This window comes from Passer montanus, unplaced genomic scaffold (genome assembly GCF_014805655.1).
Source record: "Passer montanus isolate IOZ18808 unplaced genomic scaffold, ASM1480565v1 scaffold61, whole genome shotgun sequence".
Lineage (NCBI taxonomy): Eukaryota > Metazoa > Chordata > Aves > Passeriformes > Passeridae > Passer > Passer montanus.
The window spans coordinates 3,177,810-3,194,609 of NW_024371149.1; the positions used below are offsets into that span (position 1 = coordinate 3,177,810).

The following is a 16,800-nucleotide window of genomic DNA, read 5'->3' on the forward strand; positions in this document are numbered from 1 at the left end:
GTTGAAGGCAGACAGGAACACTCGTAAATGTCTGAATCCAAACAAATAAGGGGATGTATTTATTTACATAACACAGTCTCTGTGACACTCCTTATCACAAGACATGTATAATAAAATCCTATTCTGGCCTATTCAGCACAAAGACAACATCTCTAGTTCACAAATCCCCAAACAACATTTTGCTGGAGTGTAACATGGAGCTATTACTCCAGATTTGCTCTGGTTTTATCCTCTTTCCTGAGTTCCCACTGTTGTACACTTGCAAACATCATGTTTGAGATAGATCTTTGATCTGCCTCAGTCTTGCTTCTACTCTTTCACTCTGTATTGCCACTCCAATATAATACAATTTCTACTACCTAAGCAGTGGATTTATTTATTAATAGTTATGTCTCCAAGAATCCTTTTTAGAATTACAATATAAAAACTGAATTCCTAAATCTATGTATCAGTACTTGAGAAACAAGTACAGAAATTCTTCCTTGGAAGAATAAGTACAGCCTAGTTCTAAGGAATGGAGTAGGGGTCCATATTTATTGTTATTTAATAAACATGCATTTTTCCACAGCCTAAGAGGTACTTTTTCCTCAGAATTCTAGAATGTAAACTCATTGTAGCACCTGAAAATGGAGCTAGGTTTGATATTCCTTACTCCTAATGATTATACATGAATAAGGGAATTCCCATCTTACTCTCAATTTTCCGGCTAAATTGGTGTATTGACACAGTAGAATAGAGAAGATAATTTTCTTAAATCAATATGAAATTACTGAAACACACACATGTGCCTATTTACATATGTGCATACACATTCTTTGGGGTGCAACAGTTGGTACACTTTTAAGTCCAGTCAAGACACCTGTATCCAGGAATTTAGGTTTTAATAATGTGTTTCACCTGTCTAATAAAATGCTCAGTCTTCCACTCCCACGCAGCACAAAAGCATGAATGGTCTCAGTTACAAAAGGTATTACTAGCTTTGCTTTTCATTAATCCCTACCAACAAATGCTAATTATTAATTTAGATTTTGTGGTTTCAAAAGACACAAAAAACCTGATTATTTTGGGCTTTCTGGCTCACTTGTTAAGCCATTAGGGAACTAAAATGTCCTTTTTTGTCCTAAAACAAATCTTGTTTTTGAAATTATCCTTTCTATTTGTGAATATAAATGGATAGGGAAGAGTGAAAGTATGTAATTGTGTGAAAAAGAGAGCACATGGTAATAAAACTCAGCTGCTGTTCCCCTGGGTCCAAGGTACTACTCTGGTGTGTATATACGCATAGGAAGACTAGTTGATAAAAAGGGCTAGTCAAGGTTTTCCTGGAAAGCCAAGCATGAAAGCTGTAAGCAAGGAAAAAAAACCCAAATATCTTTTCTTGCTTCTTAGAGAAGAACACATTATAGTCAAGAACTTACAGAAGAGGAGCTGCAAACAGACCCACCATAAAATGTCAGCAGTGTCAATAGTATTAAAAAGTTCTATGTTATACAGATAGGCTTACAGGGTAACATCTTGGTCTGTGATTGCAGCACAAGCTGACAAAGAAATCCTGCTGACCTCTGTTTACAGTGAGCTACATGCTTGAAGATCAGCCCTCTTTATTCCCCCCCATCATGCTATTATGATCTAAGAATGGCTCTTAAAATCTCTCATTCCATATGCAGAATGTGATAAACCTTCTTAAAGGAAAGGTTTTTAAAAAATCTCCTAAAATACTTAAGACCTAACATATACTTAGAAAGTAAAAGGAGTTTTATAATTCACAAAACATACTATAATTTGTCATTATTTTAATTAAGAACAGGTTTTAGTTGTATTCAAACACAGAAAATTTAAATTTTATGAAATGATGAAATTTATGAGCATATCTGCATATATTACCACAAGAACAGTTGTACTGGGTGACACCAACACCTATACAGCTCAGACAACACATAGAGCAAATGCCTTCTATTTCTTCAACAGCAAGAGCTTGGTAGGCAGGTTCCAAAATTTGGTAACATTGCAATTTTATTGTGACATATTAACTTGGCTACACTGCTCTGACTTTAATTTATGAACTAGATCAAACAACAATGATAACACACAAAAATCTACAGAACTGTTTCTGCATGCACATGTGGTAGGTGCACTAACGAAGTTTTAGGATGAACCTCTCTCTTTCTACCACATTTGCCTGGACTGCTAATAGATTTCCCGAAATATCTCAAGAAATATGTCCCAAAAAATGGAGATTTAAGTGGTTAGTAAGCCCAACCTGAGCTGGCTTTGATGCTTGAGTCCTTAGAAAAATCCATTTTCACTGTCATAGTCTAGCAAATGAGGTTATTACAAACATGCCCTTAAATAGAGGTGGTCCTGCAAACACCAGTGGGAAAAAAGAATGGAAAATTCTATGTTCACCCCTGAACACGCCAGATTTCATCATTCATAAATTGAAAAATGCTGAAGTGATTTTCTTTAAATTTGGATTGTTTTTCTTTCCTCTATTAAAGCTATAAAACAAGCCAAGTTTAAAGTTTGTAGCTTCAGCTGGTCTTGAATTATGCAAATATTTCAATATAAAAGCATTTTCCATTGCTGAACTGATTTTGCTCAGACTTTCTGAAGATTTCCCTTTGAGCCAAGACCAGTCATAAAATGTATTTGACTAAAAGTAATTTGTTTAAAACTGTTATGAGCAACTCTGACAAACATTAGAGCACAGATATAGATAGGACATATATGTTCCAACCAGAGCTTATGATTTTTGGTACATTTCTTAAAAGCTCCAACTGCTGAAATCAGGAGACTGCACATGTTCATTAACTTTCCCCTGCTCTCTTATGTATTCCTTGTGGTTATAGAAGCAAGTCTTGAAATGTCAAATATATCCTATAAGCTTAGTTAAACCTCAAAATTCAGTCAAATCTGGAATTTCAGGCCTGCTAAGGAGGGATATCATGGAACAAGGCTGTGATAGTGGGATCAGAGTCTTGATAGCCAAGTAATTCCCAGGACAGCTGAGGAGTATCCACACAAGAAATTAACCCAATACTGTTCCTCAAATAAACTTTTTTTGAGAAAGTCCATAGATGCCATTTTCAACTACCACTCCCTTTCCCTAAGCATAATCCTCTGTGCTGAAAGGTTTTGTCACAGGTGTCTCTCACAGGCTGGTTTTTCCAAAAGAGTTTTATCAAAATTCAGTCATGTTGGGGATCAATGATAGAGGAAATTACAATCTTTTTGTCCGTGCTCATTCTTAAGGTCACTCAGAATGTCCATCATCTCCCAAGTTTTTCAGTAAAAAGATAAAATTCAACATCACCAAAAATGCACCTCTGGCTGCCCAGAGATATTGCAGATATTCCCAGCCCTGGAATCATTCAAGGTCAGCCTGGACAGGGCTTTGAACAACTTGTTCCAGTTGAAGATGTCCTTTCCCACTGTGGGGGGCAGGACTAGGTGACCTTTAAAGGTTCCTTTCAACCCAAACCCTTCTACAATTCTATGACATGGAGAGACACACCACAATCATTCCCTTGTGCTCAGTGGAGTCTTATTACAAGGTGACAGTTAATTAAGTCAACACTTCATCTGCCACAGCTCCTGTATGCCAATCCTAAACACTCTTTTCCTTCCCTCTAAAACACACTGATCACACTCAGCTTGAATTTGAGCTCGCCTCTTCCTTGCAATGACAGAGAACAGGAAGGAAGGGGAGAGAAAAGGGGCCTTGGGGCTGGAGTACTGTGATGGAGCAGATATGAACAGACAGCAGAAAGACCCAATGCACTCCAGGACAAAGACAGAGAAATTTTTCCTCTGAAAACACAAATAATTCCGACAGGCAAAGAAAGTGGACTGACAAATGGGAATGGCTTAGATTGAGACTGCTGATGTAGTTTTTGCTTCTTACTGCTTCATTGATCTGCTCCAGCTGCATGGACCTCTAAGCTGTCTGTCAATCCATACCTGACTTCCTACAGCTTGTGGTCTGTTTGAGGTAAGCCACCAGTATTTTTGGTTGACATTAAAACAATGTTGTATAAACTGCAGCAATTCATAAGACGACAAAATCTTTGCAGTATGGCTAGGCCAGATTTTTGGAGGAAGGTGTTTTTTCAGCTGTCTTAGTCTAAGCTCTCTCTCTCATATGTAAGAATTATATTCTCCAATCTGTTTGGTCAAATTTTTCTTTTGGTAATGTGCACAGAAGCTGTGCCCTTCTGCCCTATGCTCCTCTCCTAAAATACCTGTTGATACTTCCATTCTCTGGAATGCCCAGGAAGCAAGAACTGTTGCCACAGTCCTCTCCACATGTAGTGACCAGCTGTATCTGAACTTCTTCAGATCACACACACATCTACCGTGCCCTAGAAAGTCCAGGTCAAATTTTCAGCATGTATCATTCTGTGCCCCCTTCATGAATGGCCTGGCAATCTGCAACAACCCCTTTTATCCATCTTATTTCCTCTCCTTCCAACCAGAACTGTATCCAATTATATCCCTTCACTATTTCCATAACTTGATCCTCATTTGACCTACACATAACTCTTCAAAGAGGTGCACGCTCCTCTCACAAGCCAACCCTGCCATGGCTGCCTTGGCTTGGAACATCCTTAACAGAACCTCTGAGAGAGCAAACAGAGCTCTGTTACAGATGTCCTCACAGCCTCTGTGCTGCCTGCCTGTCTCATTTTGCCATGCATGGGGGCAGGGGTAGAACCTTTGACAGAGCAAACAGCTCTGTTACAGCCTCTGTGCTGCCTGCCTGTCTCATTTTGCCATGCATGGGGGCAGGGGGAAAGGGAAGGAGGATGGGGGCGGCCATCTGGCTGTGACTCTTCACAGAGCACAGCCTGATCCAAGCCAGGCACGGTTGGCCCTCCTGGTTGCCAGGGCATTGCTGACTCATATCCACCTTGCCACTGGCCAGGACCTTCAGGTCCCTTTCCACAGGGCTCCTCTCCAGCCTCTCCTTCCCCAGTCTGTACACACAGCCAGGGTTGCCCTATCCCAATTGCAGAATCCAGCACTTGCCCTCATTAAACTTCATATAGTTGGTGATTGCCCATTTTTCTAATTTGTCAAGGTCTCTCTGCAATCTGTCGAGGTCTCTGCATAAATATGTTGTTCAACATAACAAACATGTTGTTCTTATTATTGTTAACCTGGACAAAATATAAAGCAGAAGGTATGAACAAGCACACCCAAATCCATAGCTGACTTTGCAAAGAGTACTATAATCTAGGCACAAGCTCTTTGAGACTTTACTGTTCCCTCAGAAAGGCAATATAAACAAGTACAGCCTGCTTTTTCAAAAACCATACTCCCGTGCATTAGAAAAAAGATAATAATTTTATACTGGTAACTCTTAAATGTAGTATTTTTTTCAAGATAATTTAAAAACTTTTATACATTCCACAGCAGGTTTTAAGTGTAGACCTAGTTAGTTCTTAATTAAGTGCATTAGCAGCACTCTATGCCATCCTGTGGTATAGAATATCATGTGCTAAACTAAGGGACACATTTTCCTTCTTTCATTATTATTTTAATGTGAGGAGGTGGGAAAAAGATGGTCCACACCAAAGGAAAAGGGGGAAAACAATAACAAATTGGTATATCTTTCGAGAATTGCCCCACAGGCCAAACATTTTTATGTTCTTAATCATTATTAAATGACTTAACATGACACACAGAGCCTGGCGAATGATTGCATCCTGACACAAGAACGAATTACAAATGAAATGAAAGATCAAGCTGTATTAGAGGACTGCCTCTGGGAAATGAAAATCTTTAATTCTCTTTTATTATTGACATTTATTTGGCTGCCATGAATAACAACATAGCAAAGAGATTCAGCTATGCTTATGCACTGAATAGCTTATCCCACGGCTCAAAACTGCCTTAACATTTATCATGTTTGCTTTTGTAGCTGACACCATTGCATACAGTCTCTATCCATCTCACATTTATCATGCATATAAAGTGCATTCTCTAATTTAAGTTCATTTCATAGCGAACAAACAGCTAAGATTAGCAAGTGTCAGTCCTCAAATAAGCTCCCGGTTGTAAAAATATCAAAGAAAGGATTAATGGATTTGTTAACAACTCCAGTTTGAAGAATAAAAAAAGTACTCAGTGAAAATTAAATAAGAGCACAGGAGGGTTACACATAAGATTTAGGTTTACCACATTATTACTAGCTCATGTATAAAAACATTTTTATGCTGCTATTTTTCAGTCAAGAGTACAATACTCAAGTGGAGTGCCTCCACATGGGCCATTCACATCAGGCAGTAACTTTGTGGAAGGAACACTTCCATCATCATCAGTGCAATACAGATACCCAACTCTCGGTGACTGGTATCTATTTCCTTTAAAACAGTTTGTAGCTAACAAAATAGGGGAAGGAGCAAACTGTTGAAGAAATAATTCAAACTGCTGCTAGGAATGATCTTTATAGCAGTGACATACCTGCTTAGTGCATAGCCCTGAATCCACAGTCTGAAGCCAATTCTGATTTTGAGGCAAATATTGTATGAGTAAGCACCAGTCCCCCAGGTGCAAAGCTTCCTCTACTTCATTTGATTTCCAAAGGAGGAATTCAGCCCAGCCTAATAACTCACCTTGTGAAGGAATGAGCTACTAAAATGGCTCGCCACAGCACATGTTTTTAATAGCTTTATTTAGTCTAGCAGCAGAGGTGGACAGAATTAAAGAGACTGTCAAAAGGTAGGCAGTCATGTTTATAATGCTTAAATCTGTGCGTCGTACATCATCAATTTAGACAGCAGAAACTACTTGCATCCCTGCTAGAACACCTTTTTCCCACGTACTCTTTTGAGAATTGAAGAGCAGACGGCTGAGAAAAGCTAAAGTGAGACTTTCTGCTCAAAGCAAAAAAAGCCTGGAAATTCACTTAGTACTGGATTTCACTTCCTCCTCTTTGCAAATGTTTAAATATACTACACTGTTGCACAGCTGTTCTCAGCAGGCACAGTGTATTCTTGTTTGCAGCAAAGATGGCTACACAGATAAAATCTCAAGTCATAAAAATCTGAGTAAAACCAACTGCATCAATATTTTAAATCTATGTTAAAAAAATGTTCAGAACTAAATTCTCAGGCATTCTTGTGAAATAATAGCTTCTTAAATTCAGACTCTTGGAACAATTAAAAGCATAAAAGACAAGAAACACGGAGTAACATCAAAAGGCAAATGCTTGACTACCATTTGAAAATTGTAAAACCTCAACTTGTAATTGATTAACCGGAATCTTTACTGTGAGTGACAGTGGAGATTTGAAAAGCATACCTGTAGCCAATATAGTGTCGTCTTTGCCTTGGGTGAAGACAACAATTCGCTGCCTTTTAGTGTTCACCTTCGGCAGGGCTTGTGTCTTCCGGGCTATCTCTTTAATGTCTTCAGTCTATTAAGAGAGAGAAAGAAAATTCTTGTTACAGCATACTGGAGTGGTGGGAACTTTATTAGCAGATCAAAGATTTATTTTCTTACAGCTAGGTATAAAATAGACTTTACTGTCAGTAGAGGAAGATTTTTAAAAGGAAAAAGGGCATTCTCCTAAGGGCTTATGTAGTACTATGAGACTATTGTTTTTAATCTTGATAATGATAGTTCAGCTATTCCAACCACTGCAAAACTCCAAAGCTAACAAAGGAATTACAGAGCATTTCTTAATGAGCAATTAGTGGGTTTCTTTGCTGCTGACTGGATTCTAACCATACCTATCATAAAATTAAAAATAAAATTGGTAAGAGAGTACTTTGGATAAACTCTGAACCTGGTTTTCATCCAATTTATCCAGGTTTCATACTATTGTAACACCTCTGACTTCAACATGTTTACAAATACATTCTCTAAGTTCCCTACAGTAACTGATGCCATCAAGCAAACTGCACACTGTACCCCTGAGAGGGTGTGCAGCCCAGCTCCCACTTGCTGGTTGCACAACTGAGATGCAGGCAAGCAAAGGGCAAAAGGCATATTCAGTGGGGCACAGAACATAACAATTTTTCTGAAGGAAGGCTCACCTGCAAAAGTTTCAGAAATCTTTGTTTTAAAAGGACATTGTACTTTATTCTGCATGTAGCTAGGAACAGAGAACCTGGCAGACTGAACCAAATCTCTCATTCATCCAGTGTCTTATACATCAACAATTTTGGAATGTTTCAAACAATGCAGTAAACTCTAACAACACTACTTGTCACCAGAATATTATAATTTCAATTCTCACCATTGCCCTACAATCTGAAACAAAAGGGTTTCAATTTTTAATTGACTTGGTTTTCAAGCTAATCTATAATAGGTATTTGTGTTATTTGTATTAACAAACCCTTTTATAATGCTATATGGGAAACTTTTGTTCTCAGATTTCTAACTCAAGTCAGTGTGTTCTACAAATTAACTTTGGTGTAATTTATTTCTTGCCATAATTGACAGATATATTTTTTTCTTCTATTTTTCTAATATTAGGAAAGGAGTAAGTATGACTGCAATTATTCTCTGTGCTATTTACTGTGTCCCACTTTGTTCACATCTGTGTTAAATAATACTGTCTTTTTTGCCCAGTTTCTTCTTCATACAAGGAGCTGTAGTGAAACATAGCAATGGCCTAGCCTTGAATATATGAAAACATAATAATAATTTCTGCATTGCTTTCTGTGCTCTTTGTTATGAATCCAAACTCACTCCTTAACACAATTACTATTAATAGACAGAGAATATGCCTGGGTTAATATATTTACCAGCACCCCTTTATGTGAAAATACCTACCTTTCAGCCTCCCTTGAATTCCTACTCTAACCTGGGTAGTCAGTGAACCCATGGATTTATATACATTTGGCAAACATGAAAATAATTTCCTTTTATTTATTAGTCTCTTCACCTCTTTTAAAAATTCTGTCCTACTTTTCATTTCCATATATGATACTCTCACTTGTGTTATTTCTTCCCTCCTCCTGCTTAGACAGCTAATAAAGCTTTCAGAAGGCAATGTCTGCTACCAGAACTGAGCACATTTACAGGAGCCATCTTACCACTAATTCTCAGAAGGCAAGGAGTCTCTTAAAGAAGACAGAGAAAAAAATTGAAATTGTTGCTCTTCTGTTTTGAATTTTTAAGAGGTTTATGAACAGCAGGTATCAGCTGGTGGCACAAGATGTTGAATATGGGATGGATGGAGAATGCAGCCCCCAGCCTGGTAATTCACAGGCTTGCCAAAGCCTTGCCACAGGAGGTTAACCTCAATTCGGAGCTACTTCAGGCCTTGGTAATTAAGAGATACACAAGCTTGAAATTGTAATAAAGCATCATGAAGATCAAAGGAAACAGGGGAGAGGTGTTTAGTTTTTGCTTAGTAGGAAGTGGCTACTAGTGACTTTATTAGGCACATTTTCAGTGGAGCAAAGCAAGCGCAGAAATCAAAGAGCTTGAATATATTTGTACAATGTATTTATGGGCACGATGAATTTTAAAAGAAAAATGATGAAGTTATAATAGGAGAAAATGGCATGATCAAGAGATGACTTCTTAAGCTTAAGGAAGAAAAAAGATTAACTTAGATGAAGAAAAGAGGACCCCAAGGAAAGAGATTAGTGAACAGTGATGGTAAGGATGAAATAATGTAGACAGGGAAAAAAAGTAAAAAGCACATATGTTTGCAGGAAGAATTAAATAAGCATGTAACAGTAGAAGGAATGTATTTAGGACAAAAAGGTAATTATTTTAAAAAGCAGAAATTTCAAGACAGAGAAGTTTGGACACTTCTGATTTTGCAGACTTTAGAAATAATTGAACAGTGTCTTCTGTGAAAAGTAACTTGACTATTTTTCACCAAAATTACTTCCCATACTAATTTTTTTTAAAGGAAGAGAATAAAATAGAGCTTCATGTGAGTGTTGACTATGTGAGTATTTACAGCTGAAGACTGCAGAGGTACTAATGCCTCTTATTTCATTGTTAGGCAAACATCATCAAATGTTGTCATCTCTGATTTCTATTCAGAATAAATAGCCAAAATGTACAATATTTGTTTTGCAGTGATTTTTACCTGCCCATTTACTGAATCTTTCTTACACGTCCTGTGTCTATGGACACGGCTGAATGATAAGACTGCACTGGTTTGTGGTCCTAAAGCCTCTACACACTCCCCAAATTCACAGGATTCTCCCACGTCCCCACTTACATACTTGAATCTGATTTAACATAGCTGACATATAAATCTCACTAAAGCATGATTTGCCTGTTGATGCTGCACCTGAAAACCTGGCAGGTGGCATTCATGGCAGCAGGTAAGTGGGATATCTGCACGTGAAGGAAGCATGCCAGACAGCCAGGTCAGACACAGGCATGCCAGAACCACTGTCAACCCGTGTCTTCTGATTCCTGCCTCCAAACAGATCCCCAGTAGCTGGGACTGCCATAGCCCTGACCTAAACAGGCATAAATCCTTCCACAACAGTGCACTTATGCAGTGTACCTCATTAACTTAAAGACCTAAAGCTGGTCCAGGGTAACAAAACTCTCTCTAATACGGCTCCCCAATGAATATGGACTTAGAGGAGACCTCTAACAAGAAAAGTTATTTTGCATGGCTGCTGCTACTAACCCCTTAGATATTTACTGTCCGGTTCATTTCAGTTTTCTTCTTGGGTGGACAGACAGAACTGAACCCTAAACTTGATGTTTAAAGTAGTATTTTGTTTTCCTAGTTTCTACATAGAAGAAACAGGAAGTTACTTTTCTGTAAAAGCAAAACCTGAGAAGCCTTTGTTATTTGAAAATTATTAGACATGTCATTAAAATATACAGCATATATATATATACACACACACACATATATATACATATATATGTATATATACATATATATATATATGTATATGTATATACACACACACAACTACACACACACTGTAGATATATGAAGTTTAAAAATGCCATAGAACATAAAATTCACCAAAAAAACTCCAACCCCACAGTGATGCTCAGGAAGAGACAACATCAGAAGTAATGTCCTATTTTTTATTATTACAGATAAGTGTTGGTCAGGGGGTAAAGTGAAGGAAATAATGGTCTTCAAATATCATGACTGATTTTACAAAAATACTTTGTATTTCAGCAAAGTACAATGGAAAACTAACTGTGGGAATGGTGCAGCATAAAAATTAGAATGCCTTTGAATGGAATTTCCCTTACAAAGAAAAGACCAGATTTGTGTCATGGAGGTGTTGTCTCTCACCTATAACAAGATTTCATTTCTTCAGAAAAGGTGTTTATTTTACTGAAATTCTCTTAATTGTACTTTTTTTTTTAAAAACTGTTTCAAATACACTGAACTAATTTCATGTGTAAAAGATGAACTTAGTATACAAAGCTGTTGGAATTACTGTGAGTTAGAACAAAAAAAAACATAAACAAACAACTAAACAAAAGAAGCAAGTCACCAACTGATTTTCTACGATAAAAGATTTTTGATAAAAAATAAAAGTCTTTCCAGGTGGCAATTCAAATACAGCCACCAGCAACTTTTAATCACTTCTATGGAAAACATCCTCTTGATTTTTGTCCTGGTCAATCAAGTGCCTTCCTTTAATTTGCCATACTTTACCAGTTTTCTATTCTCAATATAAAAATCAAGCTTTTGAGGATTGCTGGGAATTTCTCTTGGTTTATTTGAAAGATTAATTGAAGCTCTTCAAGTTTTTCATAAGATGCTTTATTATCAGTGTCTTTTTTTTTTTTTCCTCCACAGCACAACAGGAAAACAAAACTGTGGACACTATCAAGTTTTATGCATCTCTGTCAGCAAACTTGACATGTGAGTCGTTGCCAAGCAAGGGAGTAATAAGAGATAAGATCATAATCATTGTGCACTTTACTGATATGCTGTAATCAAATGTGGCAGATTTAGGATGTTCAGCAGGAACTGTGCTAAAATCTCTAAGCATGCACTAATGGAAAGGTTAATATGATGGTAGTTAGCAGACACCAGCAAAAGCAGTTTGTCACTAGAGCTGAATTTAAACCAGGCACATTCAAAGTCTTTAGCTCAAGGGGGCAATAAAAATATAGAATGGGTAGACTTAATACACTACTTCCTTTCTTTTTATTGTCTAGCTACCAGAGGGTACCAATAATTTCTTATGCTTCATATTTTGGAGGCATCTGTGAAGTTCATTCATTAGCATAAACTCAAAGTGTATTTTTATGCCTAACAATACAGATTATACAAATGAAAATTGACAGTGATAAAAAGTCTTGATTTCTACAAAGCAGCCACGTGAATTTGGGAAACATTAAATGAAATTGGACAGCCCACAGTTTTAATAACTAAAACAGTGATGGCATTGATGTACCTGCTGGAGTACGGTTCTAAAGAAATCTAAATTGTAGAACAAAAGCTGTCAGTCTTTCCCTCTTTTTTTCTATGCAACCAATCACACACAGAAGTGGCACACTCTGCAAGCAGTGCGGTTTGAATTGCGCGGCTGCCATTATTTATGCAAAATGGGTGTTGAGCAGTCAAACTCCTTTCTGTTGTTTTACACTGCAAACAAATCAATTAAGGTGGCTCTTATTCCAGTGAAAAAGCAACATGTAAAAGGATTTATGTGTGTTTGGTTCTGCAATTTAGATTTCAGTAAGATCACTTACTATCTGCAAAATTAGCACAAGCCTTGTCACATTAATTATAGTATTTAAAAACTGCCTGTTTGAATTGGTTAGAGACCAATAGCTGATGGTTCTCCAGATTAAGCTATCTGAATGCAGCCAATGGGAGGTACTAGTCAAATAAATATCTTGAGAAGAGGAAATCAAAAGCTCTGAAAATCACTGTAAAATCAACAGTATTTACTTTAAGAAAGTAGAGGATCAGACATTTTTAAAGCTCAGATGGAAAACACAGACTCGAGTATGTTTTGAAACAATTTCCACACTACCTTTATTCTAAAAAGCAGCTGTTTGTAGAAGCATGGTTTACATTAATCAGTACCTAACGATTTTATATACAACCTTTCTAAAATTCATTTGCATAATGATAATCCGCATATGGCAGGGTTGAAGTTATTTAAGCGGTGTTATATTTCACTATTTAGTGTTGCTTCACCACTGCTTTAGCAGTGAATCCTTCTGGAGTGTAATGCAGCTAATGAGGTAGCTTTTTAACTGAACAAACTGACAGGTCCCATATCTGCAGAGGCAGCTTGAAACCGTGCCCAACCTCTCGGCTTCCCAAGAGGCTTTTCAAAATTCAATAAATAACATCTGTAGGCGATGTTGGGTGCAGACCTAGCAGAGTGCGTCATAACACTGAGCTGGCAGAACAAAGAAACCATGACGACTGCCAAGTTTCCATGGCAACCGCTGCGAGGCTTGGAGAGTATAATAGCACATCAATCATTGTCCAAAAGAACTTCATTATCAGCAAGAAAAAAACCTTTAGGATCTGTTTAGTGTGCAATTGTGGGTTAACTCACCTCAAAGCCTTGCTCTCTAGCAAAAGTGGCAGCTTCCTGAAATAATAAAAAAAGAACAGTTAATTATAAAGTGCTAGATAATGAAGAAATAACACATTTTGAAACTCATTCAGCCAGTTTTCCTTTTACACGATTATCTCAATATAGCCATATACAGTTGTGCAATTCTGATAGTCGCACCAAAAGCTTCTCCCTCTTCCCTCAAGCCCAACAACAGTAAAATGTCAACACATTTCACAAGTTCAAATAAAGAAGGTACGATATGTTTTTTTCCAAGCAAGGAAAGTTACTTCTGCAGATAGGACCTGACTAGGAAACATCCCTCAGACATATTTTTAATTGAAATTGTATCATATCTCCATTTATGAATGGCACTTCATGGGATACATGCTATCAAGCCATTAAAAAAATAATTTGTCATCTACAGTGCATTAAAAAATCAGGATCACTAAATGTGTTCAGGCCCTTGTGGTAGAATCAGATGAACATTTAAAAATATTCTGATGTCTTAATCACCGCTTTAAGCAATTTAAAGACATTCTTTTCCTGAAAGAACAGAGGAAACATCATGGTATCACTATGTGCTCATGTCTTATTTATATTAATTGGTGCAACTAAAAATCTGTTTTGAAATAAAAGCAAAGGAATGGAAGACAATAGCAATGTTTTTCCCTTACTTACTTTCTATCTTAACATTGGAAATATTACAGAAAACCCTTGAAGTCTTTATGATTTAACTTGCATTCCAGATTATCTTTGCCAAGTAATATTAATAGAGGGATAAACTTGAGCCAAAATGGTGAATTGATCTAACTAAACAGAAATAACTACTGTACCAAACCAAGCCAGTGTGCCTACGAGAGGTTTTAGTGCTTCAGAAAACACATAGTTGTGGACCTACATGATCTGTCAATTTGGGGGCAATAGAAGAATTTGAAGTGGGTACAATTGATTATAACAACAGTAAGTTGAGGTTAATAAAATGTGATAAGCTGAAAAGCACAACTCCTCAGGCTGCTTCACTGCAGAAACATAAGGCTGACCGGGTTACCCTTAGCTGATGTTGACAGAAAAACTGAATCATGGTCCTGACAATTGGGTGCGGGCAAGGTTAGCCACTTTGACAATTTACTTACAATTGAATCCCTTCTTGTACATCACACAGTCAATGACATTTGCTAGCCCGGCTGTCAAGAAGGAGTGTAGGGTTCAAAGATATCATGCAGTGTTTTCCTAAACCAGCATGTGATTAACAAAGCCTATGCTCGTATGAAAAAAGGAGCCTTGCAAGCTTCCACTCTGTAGTGATGCACTTACAAAGAACTGCAAGACAATCAAGAAAGCCTCAAATGGGACCGTGACACAGAAAAAAAATAAAATAAGAGAAATAAGGGAGTGATAAGGGGGAAGAGAATAAGAAAATTGACTAAAAATTATGTCTTGTAGCCAAATAATTTCTTTAACCTCAGGTTTTTGGTCATACAATTGAAATCGGAAGTTACACTGATCTGTCCTAAGGGATTTCTTTAAAATCCCAATACAGCAGGACATTAACATCTGTGTTAAACTATTGTCTGGCCAGGAAATTGGACACCGGTACATGAAATAAAAACTGTTCCAGTGAAGTGGTGCTTTCTTGTGTGGGAGACTTTGAGAGAATTCATCTTAATTTTCTGTACTGGGGCACCCATGCATAGCACATGTGTTTTGGAAGACCTGGCCCTTCCACAAGAAAGGATAAATGATTGCACATTTGTTAAAAAGTATCTCATCTTCAGATTCTCCTGTAAGAGCGTCATCTTTTAGCCTGGTCTGCTGCCCAGCTACGTGAATAATGGCAGCCAGCATAAAATCATAGATTTTCCTGCAGTTGACCTCTAATCTAAGGGTGCCTGAGCACGCCAAAGAACAACAGCAATCTTAATTTTCTTCTCTCCTATCAAGTGAACCTCAGAATGACTCCTGAGCAGCTTATTTCAGTAAGGATTGTGCCTACAGTCCCCTAAAAACCAGCCTCTCTCAGAACGAGATCTCTTTAAGAATTAAGGCCTTTCCAGTAAAAAAAAAAAATTAATAAAGCTCAAAACACACATTTGGACTGTAGAGTTTAGTGCTTGTGAAACGCTGAGAAATGTGAGGCAGGCTCTGATTGCCAGGGACAGTTCAAAGTAAATTAACCAGATAAAAGCGATGAGAACCTTTTAGTATCTATTCACAATAACAGTGAGAACAGGAAACAAGCAGAACCCATCTGTGCAGCCCTAGGGCACCTCATACTGAGCTTCACGGCTCTAATAAAGTAGTCAGGTTAAAGTCTAAGTGGATGTAACATGTGGAGACTGCTTGGGTTACAGCGGCCAGCCGGGGCGTTCCCTGGTGCAGGTGATAATCAGTATGATAATCACTATATTTACAGGCTTTCCATTTTATATCTGACATTGAAAATCACGAAGAAGGAGGGATTAAGGAAATAAACAACCCACACAGAAGCTTTACCGCTCCCCAGAGAATGCAGCATTTTCATTCATGCGTGACATGCGACAACAGCAGAGCAAAACAGCGACAGAACAGAATTTTCTTAGGAGGCTTCATTTCACATCAGGAGTTCTTTCAGTTTTGATAAACTTTACACATTATTCATTCATTACTCCAACTCAGCATTTTCAGAGCTGTTTTCTGTTACTGCCTACAGAACATTTCATAAAACCCTCTCCCCACCTTATCACTGTTTCATACTAAATGTATTAAAAACTCACACTCCTTTTTCTATATAACCTTTTTACTAACTGTGACAGCAAATTTATTGTTGCACCTCCTAAAGTAAAATGAGATTTGTTTTTTGTTGTGAAATGTCATTTGGCTCATGCTGTTTGGGGAAAAAAATCCTAAGTACACTCATGCTGACAAAAACTGTGTGCAATGCTACTTAATGGGAGTAACACAATGTCACCAAAGTTAACACACACCCTCTCTTTGCACAATAGTGAGCACTTTACACAGGAAAGTGAGATTAATTAAGGAGATAACAATAAAAAAGACAACTTCCCTTAGTGCTGGCCTTGCTGTTATGTTAGAATTTGCTTGCTAGCTGAAAACTATTTACATTCTTGAAAGTATTTTACTGCTGTTGGAGTGCCAGCTGAAAACTATTTCCATTCTTGCATGTATTTTATTGCTGTCTGAGCCCCAGCACTAAGTAAAAGGAACTGTTTACAATCTACACACAGGCTAATTTTAACAAGACTTGTTAAAATCCTGAGCCCTTTTATCAGAGGCAGTACAAACTATTTGTTTATAAGTAAACAGAAAC

General features: G+C 37.5%; 1 protein-coding gene across 2 annotated transcripts in view; it reads right to left on the reverse strand.

Annotated features, from left to right (window-relative positions):
* The window catches only part of ADK (adenosine kinase), a 267,350-nt gene that overhangs the window by 31,853 nt on the left and 218,697 nt on the right, over positions 1 to 16,800 (reverse strand). For both annotated transcript variants that reach the window (XM_039727315.1, XM_039727316.1), the window contains exons 8-9: positions 13,491 to 13,526; positions 7,306 to 7,420 (exon numbers count right to left, since the gene is read on the reverse strand). In XM_039727315.1, the coding sequence (XP_039583249.1) occupies positions 7,306 to 7,420; positions 13,491 to 13,526 (151 nt within the window). The remainder of the gene's footprint in view (positions 1 to 7,305; positions 7,421 to 13,490; positions 13,527 to 16,800) is intronic.